The sequence below is a fragment of the Denticeps clupeoides genome, chromosome 14, assembly GCF_900700375.1.
Source record: "Denticeps clupeoides chromosome 14, fDenClu1.1, whole genome shotgun sequence".
NCBI lineage: Eukaryota > Metazoa > Chordata > Actinopteri > Clupeiformes > Denticipitidae > Denticeps > Denticeps clupeoides.
The window spans coordinates 1,670,802-1,685,392 of NC_041720.1; the positions used below are offsets into that span (position 1 = coordinate 1,670,802).

General features: G+C 49.5%; 1 protein-coding gene across 14 annotated transcripts in view; it reads left to right on the top strand.

Annotated features, from left to right (window-relative positions):
* The first annotated feature begins 198 nt into the window (after positions 1-198).
* The window catches only part of LOC114803450 (adhesion G-protein coupled receptor G6-like), a 28,485-nt gene continuing 14,092 nt past the window's right edge, over positions 199-14,591 (top strand). For 2 of the 14 annotated variants that reach the window (XM_029002995.1, XM_029003001.1), the window contains exons 1-8: positions 201-892; positions 3,294-3,382; positions 8,551-8,895; positions 9,891-10,487; positions 11,785-11,820; positions 13,006-13,071; positions 13,983-14,051; positions 14,442-14,501. In XM_029002995.1, the coding sequence (XP_028858828.1) occupies positions 891-892; positions 3,294-3,382; positions 8,551-8,895; positions 9,891-10,487; positions 11,785-11,820; positions 13,006-13,071; positions 13,983-14,051; positions 14,442-14,501 (1,264 nt within the window). In that variant the 5' untranslated portion in view covers positions 201-890. Of the gene's footprint in view, positions 893-3,293; positions 3,383-8,550; positions 8,896-9,890; positions 10,488-11,784; positions 11,821-13,005; positions 13,072-13,982; positions 14,052-14,441; positions 14,502-14,591 lie in introns of all 14 variants that reach the window. The other 12 variants (XM_029003003.1, XM_029002996.1, XM_029003002.1 and 9 more) reach the window with 12 other exon arrangements.

The following is a 14,591-nucleotide window of genomic DNA, read 5'->3' on the forward strand; positions in this document are numbered from 1 at the left end:
AATATGCTCGGTTTATTTAACTAAATGAACTTGACCTTCCGGAACACTCTCGACCGCTTCGCCGTGGTCGCTGCGGGTAGTTAAAAGCCGGGATTTATTAAAATGACCAGATGCTGAGAGGTATTATTATAGTGTTTTTTTTTTTTAAACAACCTTTTACAAAATCATTTTGCAGGAAAATGGAATTTGATGAAATTAGAACGTGAGTTCTCTCCATTTCCAGATGTTCGGTTAGCTCGCGTAATGCTTCAGGCCCACCTTTTTGGAGAGCCTTATCTCTGGCCTGCCTGGGACATCTGCATTTGCCTGAATCCTTTCCTTCCTCCTCGCTGAACGCACATGGAAAATCTCCCCACCTTCACCTTCACCCAACCGCAGGATCACCTGGCGCCGGGGGCACAATAAAGCCACCAGGCGTGAAGGCTGGTCCTTGCCGAGATGCTCATCAAGCCCGGCCTGCCCCTGTAGGACACACCTAAGACGAGATGTTGGCGAGGAACCTCACGGAGCTCCGCCAGAAAGAGATCTAAAGGAATGTTTTCAGGGTTTGCGTGGTTCTAGATCGGTTGCCGCGTGGATTGTGAAGGACCGTGGGGTTTGGGGGCGGGGCTCGGCCGCGGGGGCGCGCAGCGGTGGCGCGCCGCCGAGTCGAGGAGCAGCTCCGCCGTCGGATCCAGCATCTTCTGTCGAGTCGCGACGCGCCTTCCACCGACAATTATTACACACGAAGACAAAGAAAAACTTTTACATTTTGTTTTTCTTTTCACACTCACGCTGTTGTTTTACTCAGCGGTTCGTCGGGCGGAGAAGTTCTTGGGGTTTTTTTGCGCAGGACGGACGCCGAGCGACGAGATAATGGTTCTCCGAGGAGACGTGCTGCAGTAAAAACGATGTAAGTAAAGAAAAAAAAAACTCTTCTGCTCATGGAACGTTTTAAAAGTGCAGCAATATTTCAACTTTAACCCCAGAAAGTGCGTTTTTTTTTTTTTTTTTTGGGGGGGGGGTGGTGTCCCCCTTTCTGAACTTGCTGCTGCTCATGTTAAGAAAGACCCCTCTGTCTCTTTATCTCCAACTTTGAAAGCGGAAAAAAGTCTGCGATTCCCACACAGGGAATGGCCACCAGGTTTTGGGGGCTCCCGAACCCCTCTACCTGCAGGGCTCTGGTGAGGAACTCCGTCCTGAATGTTCAGTGTTTTTTTTTTTTTTTGTCGGGAATGCCGGCAGAAAAGAGCTGCGGGGTCCATGAATCGGGCTCTTCATGCCGCTGACCCCGCAGAGAGGCCGATATGCATGATCATTTCCATACTTCCAGGGGTGAAGATCATTCCCAACAATGCTCCGGCTCTTCTCGGAGGAGGGGGTTCTCATTTCTGCAGCAGCCGTGTACTTATTCGGTGAAGCACAGCGAGGCCTGCGATTCCGGATAAAAATTGACCGTGAGGCGGCCAAACTCTGATCTGTTGGGGCCTCCAGTCTTCCGTCTGGGGGTTGAGGGTTTAATTCAGCCAACAGAACAGGATCGTCGCAACATGAAACGCCTTCATGCTTCCAAAATTTCATTTTTAGAACCTCACTGGAGACCTTCAAAGTGAAGCTGTGTAGTGGAAGTAGCCTGGTGCCTTCAAACCTGGAGACCACAAAGACCCGGGTTCGAACCCCACTTACTACCATCGTGTCCCTGAGCAGGACACGTCACCCTGAGTGTCTCTAGGGGGGGACTGTCCCCATCACTACTGACTGTAAGTCGCTCTGGCTAAGGGCGCCTGGTTAGTGCCGTAAATGTCTGGTGTCGTATCTGAGGCCCACGAAACTCAAGATCTTTTGGGGTGTAGTAACCTAGTGGGGTAACACACTCGCCTATGAACCAGAAGACCCAGGTTCAAACCCCACTTACTACCATCGTGTCCCTGAGCAAGACACTTAACCCTGAGTGTCTCCAGGGGGCGGCTGTCCCTGTAACTACTGATTGTAAGTCGCTCTGGATAAGGGGGCGTCTGGTAAATGCTGGAAATGTAAATGTGTTTGTCTGGTGTCGTATCTGAGGCTTGACAAAACTCAAGATCTTTTGGGTAGTAGTAACCTAGTGGGGTAACACACTCGCCTATGAACCAGAAGACCCCACTTACTACCATGGTGTGGTGTCGTATCTGAGGCCCCCCAAAACTCAAGATCTTTTGGGTAGTAGTAACCTAGTGGGGTAACACACTCGCCTATGAACCAGAAGACCCCACTTACTACCATGGTGTGGTGTCGTATCTGAGGCCCCCCAAAACTCAAGATCCTTTTCTGTGACGACAGCATCTCACGCTCTTGGCTCTCCAACGGCCCTGAAAGAGTCGCTGTGTTAAGATCTTCACTCATGAACCTGCTTATGATGATGACGGTGGACTCCACGTTTTTCAAGATAGCCTCCGTAGAGTAGGCGTGTCCCAATGTTTTCCTGGCATCGGCGGACCGGCATTATACCAATAAACGTCACTTATCCGTCCCGTTTCCTTGAATCCGATGGACGATGGAGACCTCAGCACCACCGGCTGATCTTCTACACAGAACCAGATTTAACGGGGTGGAAGGAGCTGCTTTTTTAGGTTTATCATTTACCGGCACACGGAGCTATATCTCACGGGAGAGCGAGGACAGTTTACCGCGGATTCTTTCCGCCGAGGCATGACTGTCGTGAGGCACGTTTCGCCAGGCCGCCGCCATCTTGCCGCGAACGAGCCTGCTTCTCCGCCGCCAGATAACCGATAATGGCAGCCCGGCGTCGGGAAGTAAGTGGCCTTTTCCCGCACGGATCGGCCTGGGACCGCAGTCGGTGGCGGGGCGGAGTCTCGCAGTCCTCGGCGTCACAGTCAAACAGAGACGCCGGGCATGGTTTGCCCGAGATTGTTTGCGTTGCACTTCTCTTTCTTTCCCTTCATTACATTTTCATTTTTCAAGGCCCTTTTCAAGTCTCATTCGTCCAGATTTATTACCTATGATGTGGGAGAATGATTTACGAGTGCAAACTGGCAACGCAAGGAGAAGAAAAGCTGTTTCCACGCCGCAGAGCCAGAATTTCTACGTTCAGATTGTTCCAAAGTTGCGGACGCATCAGAATGAATGAAGATATTGTGTTCCCCTGCGTCACTCTCTCTTCCTCCCTCGCTCGCGCAGACTCGCACAAACGCACCAGGACGTGCGGTTACTGAGCGTCAAATACTGCGTTAAATTAGAGGCCATTCCACCCGCAACGTACACGTTTCACGTTGGACTCATGGGCCCATGAATGACGCAGCGTTTCTGTTGTGCAGGGTGTTGTACATCAGAAGCAGATGGTTGAGATGGAAGTTCCGGCTCTTTCTCCCCGTCGCCCTGCTGCTCACAGGCCTGGAGGAGTCAGGTACAAGCCAGCATACTATATGTTTATTATATATACAATATATACAGTACAGTCTGGACACGCCTTCTCATTCAACGTGTTTTCTTTACCTTCATGACCATTTACGTTGGTAGATTCTCACTGAAGGCATCAAAACTATGAATGAACACATGTGGAGTTATGAACTTAACAAAAAAAGGTGAAATAAGTGAAAACATGTTTTATATTCTAGTTTCTTTGCTCTGATTACTGCTTTGCACACTCTTGGCATTCTCTCGATGAGCTTCAAGAGGTCGTCACCTGAAATGCTTCTCCAACAGTCTTGAAGGAGTTCCCAGAGGTGTTTAGCACTTGTTGGTCCAGCTTCACCCCAAACCATCTGGATGGGGTTCAGGTCCGGTGACCTGAAGGCCAGGTCTCCACTTTTTGTTAAGTACAGAACTCAAATTCATATGTGTAACAGGTAGGGTGAAGGTGTGCCAATGGGTGGAGTAAAGTATAAAGTGACAAAGTATAACAGGAAAAAAAAAATTGTGCACGGTAAAAAAAAAAAAAGAGTTAAAAGTTTGACTCCAGAAGTGATTGAACTTGAACTCCTCATGTGTTCATTCATAGTTTTGATGCCTTCAGTGAGAATTTAGTCCGTTTTCCATGAAAACAGCACGTAAATGGTCCTTAAAATAAAGAAAACACGTTGAATGAGAAGGTGTCCAAACTTTTGGCCTGTACGGTATATATATATATATATATATTTTTTTTTTTTTAAATGTTTATACCATTTTGCATGCATCCTGTCAGCAGCACCCCTCTGTCCAATTCCGGTCTTATTTCTGCTTTTACTCGTCCACGCTCGCTCTGCCTGGTCCTGCGTTACTAACTCTTTACGGCGCCTGGGATTCCTCATGCTGTTTTCATGGAAACGGACTAAATAATAACTCCGCCTCGCGGTGGTAGGTAACCACCCCCGTAAGTAAAGCCCCGCTGCTTTGACTGTATTGCCATTGGCAGGTAAAACCACACAAATCTGCGTTTTGTGGGTTTGCAAGGAACCAAAGACTGTTCTGTTTCACAAGGGCGCGGCCCCTGGACTTGGCCTCGCTCCACCGCTGGCCCCCGGCCCTAGAAATGAGTGAACTAATTCCACAGCTATCTCTCGGCGTTAAAAGACGCGCCTGGAACCGTCCCACCAAATTAAAGCGGCCGCGAAAGATGGACGTGGCGGGGCGCACCTGAGCCGCGGACACTGCAGGTGAGCGGGGGGGGGGGGGGGCCGGGGTCCAGGTGGCGAAGGGATGAAAGGCGCCTCTGATGGCGTCCTGCTGAAAGAGTGTCTCCGTAACCAGCACATTCCTTCACGGCTGGCCCCGTCCCGGTTGGGAAAAAAGGAGGACATTTTTCACGTCTCGTATTGTTTATTGTCGGATGACCTTTTGTGGCGCGCACCATTAACCCGGCTATCAGTGCATGTCTTCGTTTGGTGTTCGTCAAAAGGACAGGGCGACACCCCAACCGTTGTCCCTCGGTAATTACGGTCCCGGGGGAGGGCGGGGCGCCGAAATGCTCTGGACACCCCTGTCTTCCGGCCGTGAGCGGCAGGTAACAAGCCGCTGCTCGACTTCACAAACAGCGCATTAGAGCAATTAAGAAAGCGAAGCGAGGCCCTGCCAAGAGGCTCTAATTGGGGTGTCCGAGGGGACCGCGGTGGCGGGGGTCAGCCACCGCCACGCAACTGCTCGGCCAGCGGTGACTTCAGCCGTCCAGCGCTGGTCCCATTTGCTTGTTTGCTTCGTTTTTATGACTTGTTCTCAGGTCCTTGCCAGGCATTTTTTCTGCGTGGTTTTGTGAATACTGTATTTTCTCAACGCCCAGTGCCTGGGGCCAAATCCGGCGTCACCATTTGCCCCTTTTTAGGGCAATTAAGTTACAAACATTTTTTTTTTTTTTTTGCCTCAGGATCACGTTTCTTACAGACAAACTGGATTCATTTTATTTGTCGTGCAATTCATAATTCATTAATTTTGTACCAACGTTGTTATGCCAGTTTGTTATGCCCAGAACTTCATGATGGGCTAAAGAGTCCTCGTAGTGACAATATCTGACAAATTTGTCACTGTGCTTACTGTCACTGCTCTGAATAATATGAGCGAGATTCTTTGTCACAAAATCCATGAACGAACATGACCGGTGAAGTGGGATGTGACCTCACGAATACCAGATACCCACAAAGTCCCGTGTTCAAACCCCACTTATTTCCACTGTGTCCCTGAGCAAGGCTCTTAACCCCGAGTGTCTCCAGGTGGACTGTCCCTGTCACTCCGGATATGTGCGGCTCCTAAACGCTGTAAATGTAAAATGTAAATCGCAGAGGAGACATTAGTCCTGGTGTCAACGGACACATCTCACATCTCGTTACACAAACTCTGGTCTCGGTTTTAGACGAAGTAGACGGGTGGGTTTGGAGAATCGCGCCAGTTCTTTGCCCTCCACGCGGTCTCTGGCGCTGGCGAGGCGTTATCGACATGCATTTTCCATGCTGGACGACGTCCCCATGTTACGGATACTCATCCTACATCGTTGCCATTTATACCATCGTGCAGCAGCTCCACTTATGGGAGCAGTCTGCCTTGAATTAGCTGCCTTTTAGTGTTGCGCTGGGCCTGGAAAAATGCTGAAGCTCCTCTGGACGTTTAATGGAAACTGAGAGCATTCGGTCCTGTTTCAGGGACAAACACCGGCGGCTACGCCTGGAGTTCCACGGCTTGCTCCAAGAGCAGCGTTTTACCCCACGTGCTTATTACTTTGGTCCCATTTACGTTGCCAGAGTCAGAGATTCAATAAGTACGTGGAAGTTAAACACCGTCGAGCGTGTTTAAATTAGTGGCTCAAGCAGCGCTAATCCCGCCAAAATCCATTTAGACTCGTCGTTCGTGGCGGTGATGCAAGAGAAGATGGCCGGGTTGCCAGAAGAGTCTGGCCTCTTGCTTAAAACGATCCATATCTTTGCAATTATTTCTAGCCTGCGGCGTTAGCTGTGGCCACCGTCGCAATCGTACGCGTCCAAGTCGTTTTCCCCGCATTAGCCCCACAAAGATGTGGGGAAATACATTTTTCAGCGGCAATACCCCCCGGGCTGTGCTTTTGCACCACGATTAACATCGTGGGCACATTTGCATGGGAGTTAACTTCCTCTCGGAGTGCAAATCACCTCCCCTGGTTTTCCCGTGGAAGTAACCTTTCAAACGGTGAATTAGGCAGGGCCATGCGTGAAATTTATGCGAGGATGGACAACTTTTTTTCTTCTCGTTCCTGATTAATAAACTGGGTTTGCTGGTGGCGTCATAAGCTTCATGAGTCTCCTTCGCCCTGGAGTATTCCCCTCGAGGAAACTCCAGACACAGTCAAGCAACAGCCTTATTATATTTGAAAGCAGTGCATGGTACTGAGAGCATTTGGTCCATTTTAAGTACAGTATTTAATTTTTCTCTACAGTATTTAAGTTTTAGTTAGTATAGTTTATATATTTATATACAGTACGGGCCAAAAGTGTGGACACCTTCTCATTCAGCGTGTTTTCTTTATCTTCATGACCATTTACGTTGGTAGATTCTCACTGAAGGCATCAAAACTATGAATGAACACATGTGGAGTTCTGTACTTAACAAAAAAAGGTGAAATATTCTAGTTTCTTTGCTCTGATTACTGCTTTACACACTCTTGGCATTCTCTCGATGAGCTTCAAGAGGTCGTCACCTGAAATGCTTCTCCAACAGTCTTGAAGGAGTTCCCAGAGGTGTTTAGCACTTGTTGGTCCAGCTCACCCCAAACCATCTGGACTGGGTTCAGGTCCGGTGACTGTGGAGGTCAGGTCTCCACTTTTTGTTAAGTACAGAACTCCACATGTGTTCATTCATAGTTTTGATGTCTTCAGTGAGAATCTACCAACGTAAATGGTCATGAAGATAAAGAAAACACATTGAAGGAGAAGGCGTGTCCAGACTTTTGTCCTGTACTGTATATGTTATATATTTTTCTTTCTTTTATGATTGGCGGGGTCTGTGTGAGACATTATTTCAGTACACGGTATACTGTCTATAGTGTTGTACTGACAATAAACCAATCTTGAATCTTGAGTGCTACACAGAAATTCTGATGCCAATTGAAATGTTGATTTTTTCGTTTAAAGTGCTTTTCCGAGTTTGACACAAAATGCAATCTGTTGTGTGAGGCGGTTCAAATTGAGTCCTGGATTGAGTACGTGCGAAACGGCGAAGGAATCGCGCCAACCTACCTTCATAGCTCCCAATCCCTTCCAGTTTTTACAGCACCATCGGAGGATCAGCCTGAAATCCAATCCCCATATCAGCCACCCATTGTAGGACCACAAGGCGTCTAATGAGTCCGATTCCTGAGGTGGGAACGGCCCTGGCTGAGGCTCAGCTGGACAACAAAAACGTGTGGTTTTCACTGGCTTTGTCGCCAGTAATTCGAGAAGCGGAATTCCCTCGACCCCTGCCACAGGACTAGAAGCCGCCCGGCTTCCCCTGATCCCCCCATTTTTTACTCTGTTTGCTCCCATTGTTTCGTCCCACAAGCTATCGAACACAAGGATTGAAGTCAAATTTCTGGTGTCTAATCCAATTGCGTCTGGCGCAAAGTTTAAAAATACGTAGCCGTCAAAGTACAAACTCGAGTGAAAAATAATGTTGCTTTGTTTTGCTTTGTATGAAGTGCCGTTTGTTCCTCATCATTCACAATAAAATGTTTGTTTATGCTGAACTAGCCACGCTTTGTCTTGGACGCTGCTGAAGGGTGTGGTCATTTTATGTTTTTTATTGGACTTTTAGCTCTCTGGGTATTTTGGCACTTTGATTCCAGTGTTTGCTGCGGCTTTGGCTCCGCCGTTGTTGTTCTTTTCTTCCGAGAACCAGATATTTTTTCCCGATATTGAATCGCCACGCACTCTGGGGTTTTGGTTGGTGAAGATCGCTTTTCAGCTGCGACCTTTTCCATTCCAGGGGATGCCGGGCCTGGCCTCCTCCCTCTGCTGCCCCCTGTCTGACTAACCTCAGCCCTCCTCTCCGCCTTTTTACTGGCCTTCGCGGCGTCTGCCTGACCTCACCCGGCTTCCCCCTCTCGCCGTGACTATCTGCTGTCCTGCGTCACCTTCATTGTCCCCTGTTTTGGTCCAGCAGTCCTGAGCTGTCAGAGCTGCAATCTGGTACTGACCGACCCCGAGGGAGGCTTTACGTCCCCGTGCTACCCGCAGAACTACCCCCCGAGCCAGTCCTGCAAGTGGACCTTACAGGCCCCGGCCGGCTTCGTGGTGCAAATAACCTTCCTCGACTTCGACCTCGAGGAGGCCATGGGGTGCATCTATGACAAGGTCATCGTGAACATGGGGAGCAGCGAGAAGAAATTCTGTGGCCTCACGGCCAACGGACTGACTCTGAACTCCACTGGCAATGTGATGGAGGTGACGTTTAGCTCAGATTTTAGCGTCCAAAAGAAAGGATTCCGAATCTCGTACAAGCAAGGTATGGTTTTGTTTGTTTGTTTGTTTGTTTATGTCTGTATTTGTTCTGTTTCTTATTTTAAAACGCGCTCTCACGCCATTTCATTATTTAAACCTTATTTATTCGGTTTAATTTCTGTTTATATCGGAAGGTAGATACTGACGTGGGCGAGTTGCACCCCAATTATGCAAATCTTCGCCCCGTGTGTCTCCAGACTCCTCCGGGGGTCCTCCTTTAAATAAAGTTCCCCGGCAGCTGCCCCGGTACCATGCGCTCAGCGGACTGGCATCTGGAAGGGAGCCGATGGAGCCCTAGATGTAAAGCCCCCTTTCCAGATGGGTGCCCACCACCTGCATGGGGGGGGGGTCGGCTTCCAAGTTCCTCGCCCCAAACACCTCATCAAGGTCTGGGGCCTGCGCGCCGGCTCCAGCGCCGGGAGGAAGCCGAGAGTTTTTCCATCGCAAATTGGCTGTCGCCCCCGCGCTCGGGCCGCCAACAGCAACAATCTCGGGGACCGGCTCTGCGCTCCATTAAAATGAAATGTGTCAGCGAAACGTGGTGCGGCGCATAACGGAGGGAAATGAAACGCCGCCGTGCTGCCTTGACTACCGTTCAGCCGGGCGTCCTCCATTCACCCGGTGGAAAGTTATTGCCCATAACGCCACGTAAAGTGACACGCTTTGTCGAAATAAAAAGTTAAAGTTAAAGTGAAGTGATGGTCACATGTGATACGCAGCAGCACAGCACACGGTGCACACAGTGAAATGTGTCCTCTGCATTTAACCATCACCCTGAGTGAGCAGTGGGCAGCCATGACAGGCGCCCGGGGAGCAGTGTGTGGGGCACCTCGGCGGATCGGGATTGGAACCGGCAACCTTCTGATTACGGGGCCACTTCCTCAACCGCTCGGCCACCGCCGCCCCCTTAAAGAAATGGCTTAACGAGTGAGATGAACAGGTTAATTATGAGATATCACGCAGGCCTCTGAGCTTTTCTTCTTCTTCCCACCCATGCAGTTGCCGTGTCACTAAGAAACCAGAAGGTCACCCTGCCGCAGAACAATAAGGACATTGTGAAGGTGGCCAGCCAGGTAACCTTGCCCACCATCAACCACCTCACCGTGTGCTTCGAGATCGCTCGGTCTTCTGTGAAGGACGTGGAGATGATCTTCACGCTCGGCAACGGCAACGGGGGCTTTGCCCTGGGCTTCGGCAAAACGCTGACCGGCATGCTGCTCTACTTGGACGGCCTGGAGTGCAACCTGGACGGCGTGATCAGCGGCTCCGACTTCACCTCCTCCATGAAGCCCTTCTGCCTGACGTGGACCAAATCCACGGGCCAGGTGGCCCTGCAGTTCGACGGAAGCTACAGGACCAAGACGTGCAGTGACACCAAAGGGCACATGGTGAAGGCCAGCAGCGTGTTTCAGTTGGGCGGGGGAACCGGGAGCTTTGACGGCGTCATCTACAACTTCCGGCTGTGGAGTAAGGCCATGACGACAACAGATCTGTCCACCTTGTCCTGTGACGTAGTTGGGGACGCGATCGATTGGGACAATACCTTCTGGGACATCCCTTCCGGCTACGCCCAGACAGACAGCACGCTGAGCTGCAGTAAGTAAAAAAAGTCGGTGTTCTGTGGTATACATCGCTGGACGGGCCATTCAGGAACGGTCACTAGATCCAGCACAATAACATCATAACAGGAAACCCATATATACCATGAACCAGAAGACCCAGGTTCGAATCCCACTTACTACCATTGTGTCCCTGAGCAAGACACTTAACCCTGAGTGTCTCCAGGGGGGGACTGTCCCTGTAACTACTGATTGTAAGTCGCTGTGGACAAGGACGTCTGATAAATGCTGTAAATGTAAATGTAAACATTTACGTTGGTAGATTCTCACTGAAGGCATCAAAACTATGAATGAACTCATGTGGAGTTCTGTACTTAACAAAAAAAGGTGAAATAAGTGAAAACATGTTTTATATTCTAGTTTCTTTGCTCTGGTTACTGCTTTGCACACTCTTGGCATTCTCTCGATGAGCTTCAAGAGGTCGTCACCTGAAATGCTTCTCCAACAGTCTTGAAGGAGTTCCCAGAGGTGTTTAGCACTTGTTGGTCCAGCTCACCCCAAACCATCTGGATTGGGTTCAGGTCCGGTGACTGTGGAGGCCAGGTCTCCACTTTTTGTTAAGTACATAACTCCACATGTGTTCATTCATAGTTTAGATGCCTTCAGAGAGAAAACACATTGAATGAGAAGGTGTCCAAACATTTGGCCGGTACTGTACGTTCTTAAAATGTAATCATAGAAACTCTATCACAGCATTAAACGCTACCACCATGTGAAGTTTAGAACATATTTATTTAGATTTGAACCCTCGCTGTGTAAAAGCTCCTACTTAAGCCCGTAAGCTCTCTGTTGTAAAGTAATATTGTGTTGTGTGAAATCGACACAGTATCGCGAAATACAAGTACGTCGTTTCAGAGTTCTGACACATGGCAGCTTTTGACAGTTTGGGGGCAGGATCATGGTCGTTTCAGGCGGTGAATGCTGATTGGCTGATGACTCCTGGTTTTGTGTGTTTATGTTTCTGTGCTAGTCTTGAAGCCACCAAACTGCTAGAGCTTTTTTGGTTTTTCTTACCTAAAATGTTTCTCGGTAAACTGATCAAGCTTGTTGAGATGTCTGAATATGCCATCACTGTGCCGCCATAGAGAGAGCTGCGGGCGATAAGATGTCCGTCTGTCCTCCTGTTGCTAAGGGTTGCATGCGATGCATGTGTGATTATGATTAATCTGTCATTAGTCTCGCGCCCTGCATGTCTGCTTTGCATTAAACGCCCGGGCGGACGCGAGGAGCCTCCCTGGAACCTCCTGAAATGAATAACCTTCTGTTTTTTACAGCATGCGCTCCAAATTGCATACCTGCTCCACCTAGTGGTGAGTGTGCTGCTAACCAACTGACGGCTGTGGGGAGGGTATGCATGCAGGAGTGTGTGTGTGTGTGTGTGTGTGTGTGTGTGTGTGTGTGTGTGTGTCCCATTTATCCACAAATGATTTGGTCAAATGTTCCAGAAACAGACATTAACATACTGAGTGTGTCTGACTAATAACAGAACGGGTTCAGGGTGGTAGTAGCCGAGTGGTTAACAGAACCAGAAGACCCAGGTTCGAACCCCACGTACTACCATCGTGTCCCTGAGCGAGACACTTAACCCTGAGTGTCTCCAGGGGGGGACTGTCCCTGTAACTACTGACTTTGAATAAGGGCGTCTGGTAAATGCTGTAAATGTAAATGTAAATGTAATCAGGCGATGGAATAATTCCATGTTCCTAATGGTGGCAACTGGAATTTTCTCTACCGCGGACACAATGTCCTCGTCTCCAGCCTTTTTACCCACGGCGCCCTTTAAACGTTCTGCTCGTTCGCAGTGTACGTAACCCGCGGAGTCGTGGCCCGACCGGCCCGGCGATGCTGCCTCCCCATAATGCCAGAAAGAATCGCAAATAAGTATGGTGGCATTTTCCACCGTCTACGCACACGCAATGTAAAATGTCCGGTTCTTCATAGACCATGTTCTGCAATATGATCATTATTATTACTGTATTTGAAAACGCCGATTCTCAGAGCGAAGCCGGCAGTAAGTTCCCGGGATTGGCGCTCATCCGTTGGACCGAGCAGCTGGAGACATGTCCCCTGATCGCTCGGATGCACGTCCTCGGATGCACGCTTCCTGCTCCAAGTTCCTTTCCGGGGGCCATTTTAATGCGGCCTGAGAGCAAACCACGCTCCTACTGACCAGACAGTTTACTCTCATGCCACGCTGGCACTGCCGAGGCGGCTGTGAAAACACTGGGGACAAAATCGATGTCCAAACGTCCGGTGCGCTAGAAAAGCCCGGATCTTGTAGGAGCGGATTCAGCCGCCGCCCGGCGGGTAAAAGCCCAACATGACTAGGCCTGTCCAGGACGATTCAAGTCCAACCGATGCCGGTTCCTGACTGATGGATTCAGGTCCTCCGGGACATACAACAATTTTATGTTGTGTCTACACTGCATGGAGTAACTTTTTACCACTCATTTACCACGCTGTCCTATACGGTGCTTTTTTTTATCTACTGAAAGGTACCGCAATTTCCTCGGTGAGCTCTGAAACAACCAGCTGCACCTCCCCTGGACTTGGCTGCCCAGGTAAGAAACACCTTTTTATTTCTCCTCCTGAAATGCACATACGTGACCTCGTGCGGGTTTTTCAAACCTCTTCTCTCTTGTTTAAGCTCCAATGTGCAAACTTCTCACACCCCTCTTGAGGTAAATGACTGCGGGAGCTTTTAGAGTTTCAGGTTTTGGTTTTCATCCATGTCGATTCTTCTCTAACATGCAGAGCTGAGCTTGTGTGTCGCACCTCTGACCAATTGTGCGATCGCATTACAATTATGACGATTGACAGTGCGGCCCCTCCCCCATCCCTCGTTCTGCATAACCGGAGCACAACGGCCAACAGAACAGATATTTATCATGATGTTGTGCAGGGTTTTATTGACCTCGGAGCCAACCGCGAGAAAGATGGTAGTAGCCTAGCGGGTTATGAACCAGAAGACCCAGGTTCAAACCCCACTTACTACCATCGTGTCCCTGAGCAGGACACCTAACCCTGAGTGTCTCCAGGGGGGGACTGTCCCTGTCACTACTCACTATAAGTCGCTCTGGATAAGGGCGTCTGGTAAATGCCGTAAATGTAAATGGAAAGGATGGCACCAACATATTGATTGTTTAGCCGTAAAACTCTGGGGTTAAAAGCATGTCGGTTTTTGGTTCATTTATTGATCACTGGGCTCTTCTTTTTTTATATATATTTTGTCTAAAATTGTCTCTTTCAGGTCTGCAAGACCCTTAGATACCTGTCTGCTTTTCATTATTTATAGAAGGAAGTAAACTGGTAGAAGAGTTAAAGAGCCTTGTTTGGCGGCAGGTGACCCCACATAGCCATCTCCCCCTCCCATAACCCCCAGTTCGCCGCGCAGCCGCTCCATCGATGTTCTGACCATGTGATGTTGCACACGGCATCCGTCTGATGCACATTTAACCTCTTTCCATCGCAGCAGCATTAACCTCCACCGTGCCATCCCCTGTCACCACTAACACGATCGCTACTAACGCAGCGGGCCACGGTAAGCACCCTCCACGCCTTCTAAAACCGCATCGTCCTAGAATTAGCTGGTTCAGATGGTCCAAAAAGGGCAGGTGGGTCCTCAAACCAAACCCTTTCCATTCAGATGATGACCTGCCTGCCCTGAAACCACGCTTGTCTTCCATGCTGGACGTGGACCATATTAGAAGCAGGAAAAAGGGCCAAAGCTACTTTTTTTTTTTTTTTTTTTTAAATGACCCGTATCCCTCCTAGCGCAGTATGCACCTGCAGACCGACCTCAGCAAGGTCCCTCGCGCCATCCATCCGCCGTACTAACCGTTCCCTTCGCAGCCGGCGCCAGCATGCGTCTAACATGCGGACGTGGTCGTTGTGTGTTTATTAAAACCGCTTCCCCGTGTGCCGTCTGCAGCGGCGTCCACGTCGCTCTCAGCCACTACTAGCACGCCGGCCACACCCAGCACCGCAACTGGTAAGGCGTCCCCGCTTGCAAACGTCTAACGCCGTTCTCACCATTGCAACTGCATGCATTTCTGTCCAAAAGGAGTAATAATAACTTGTT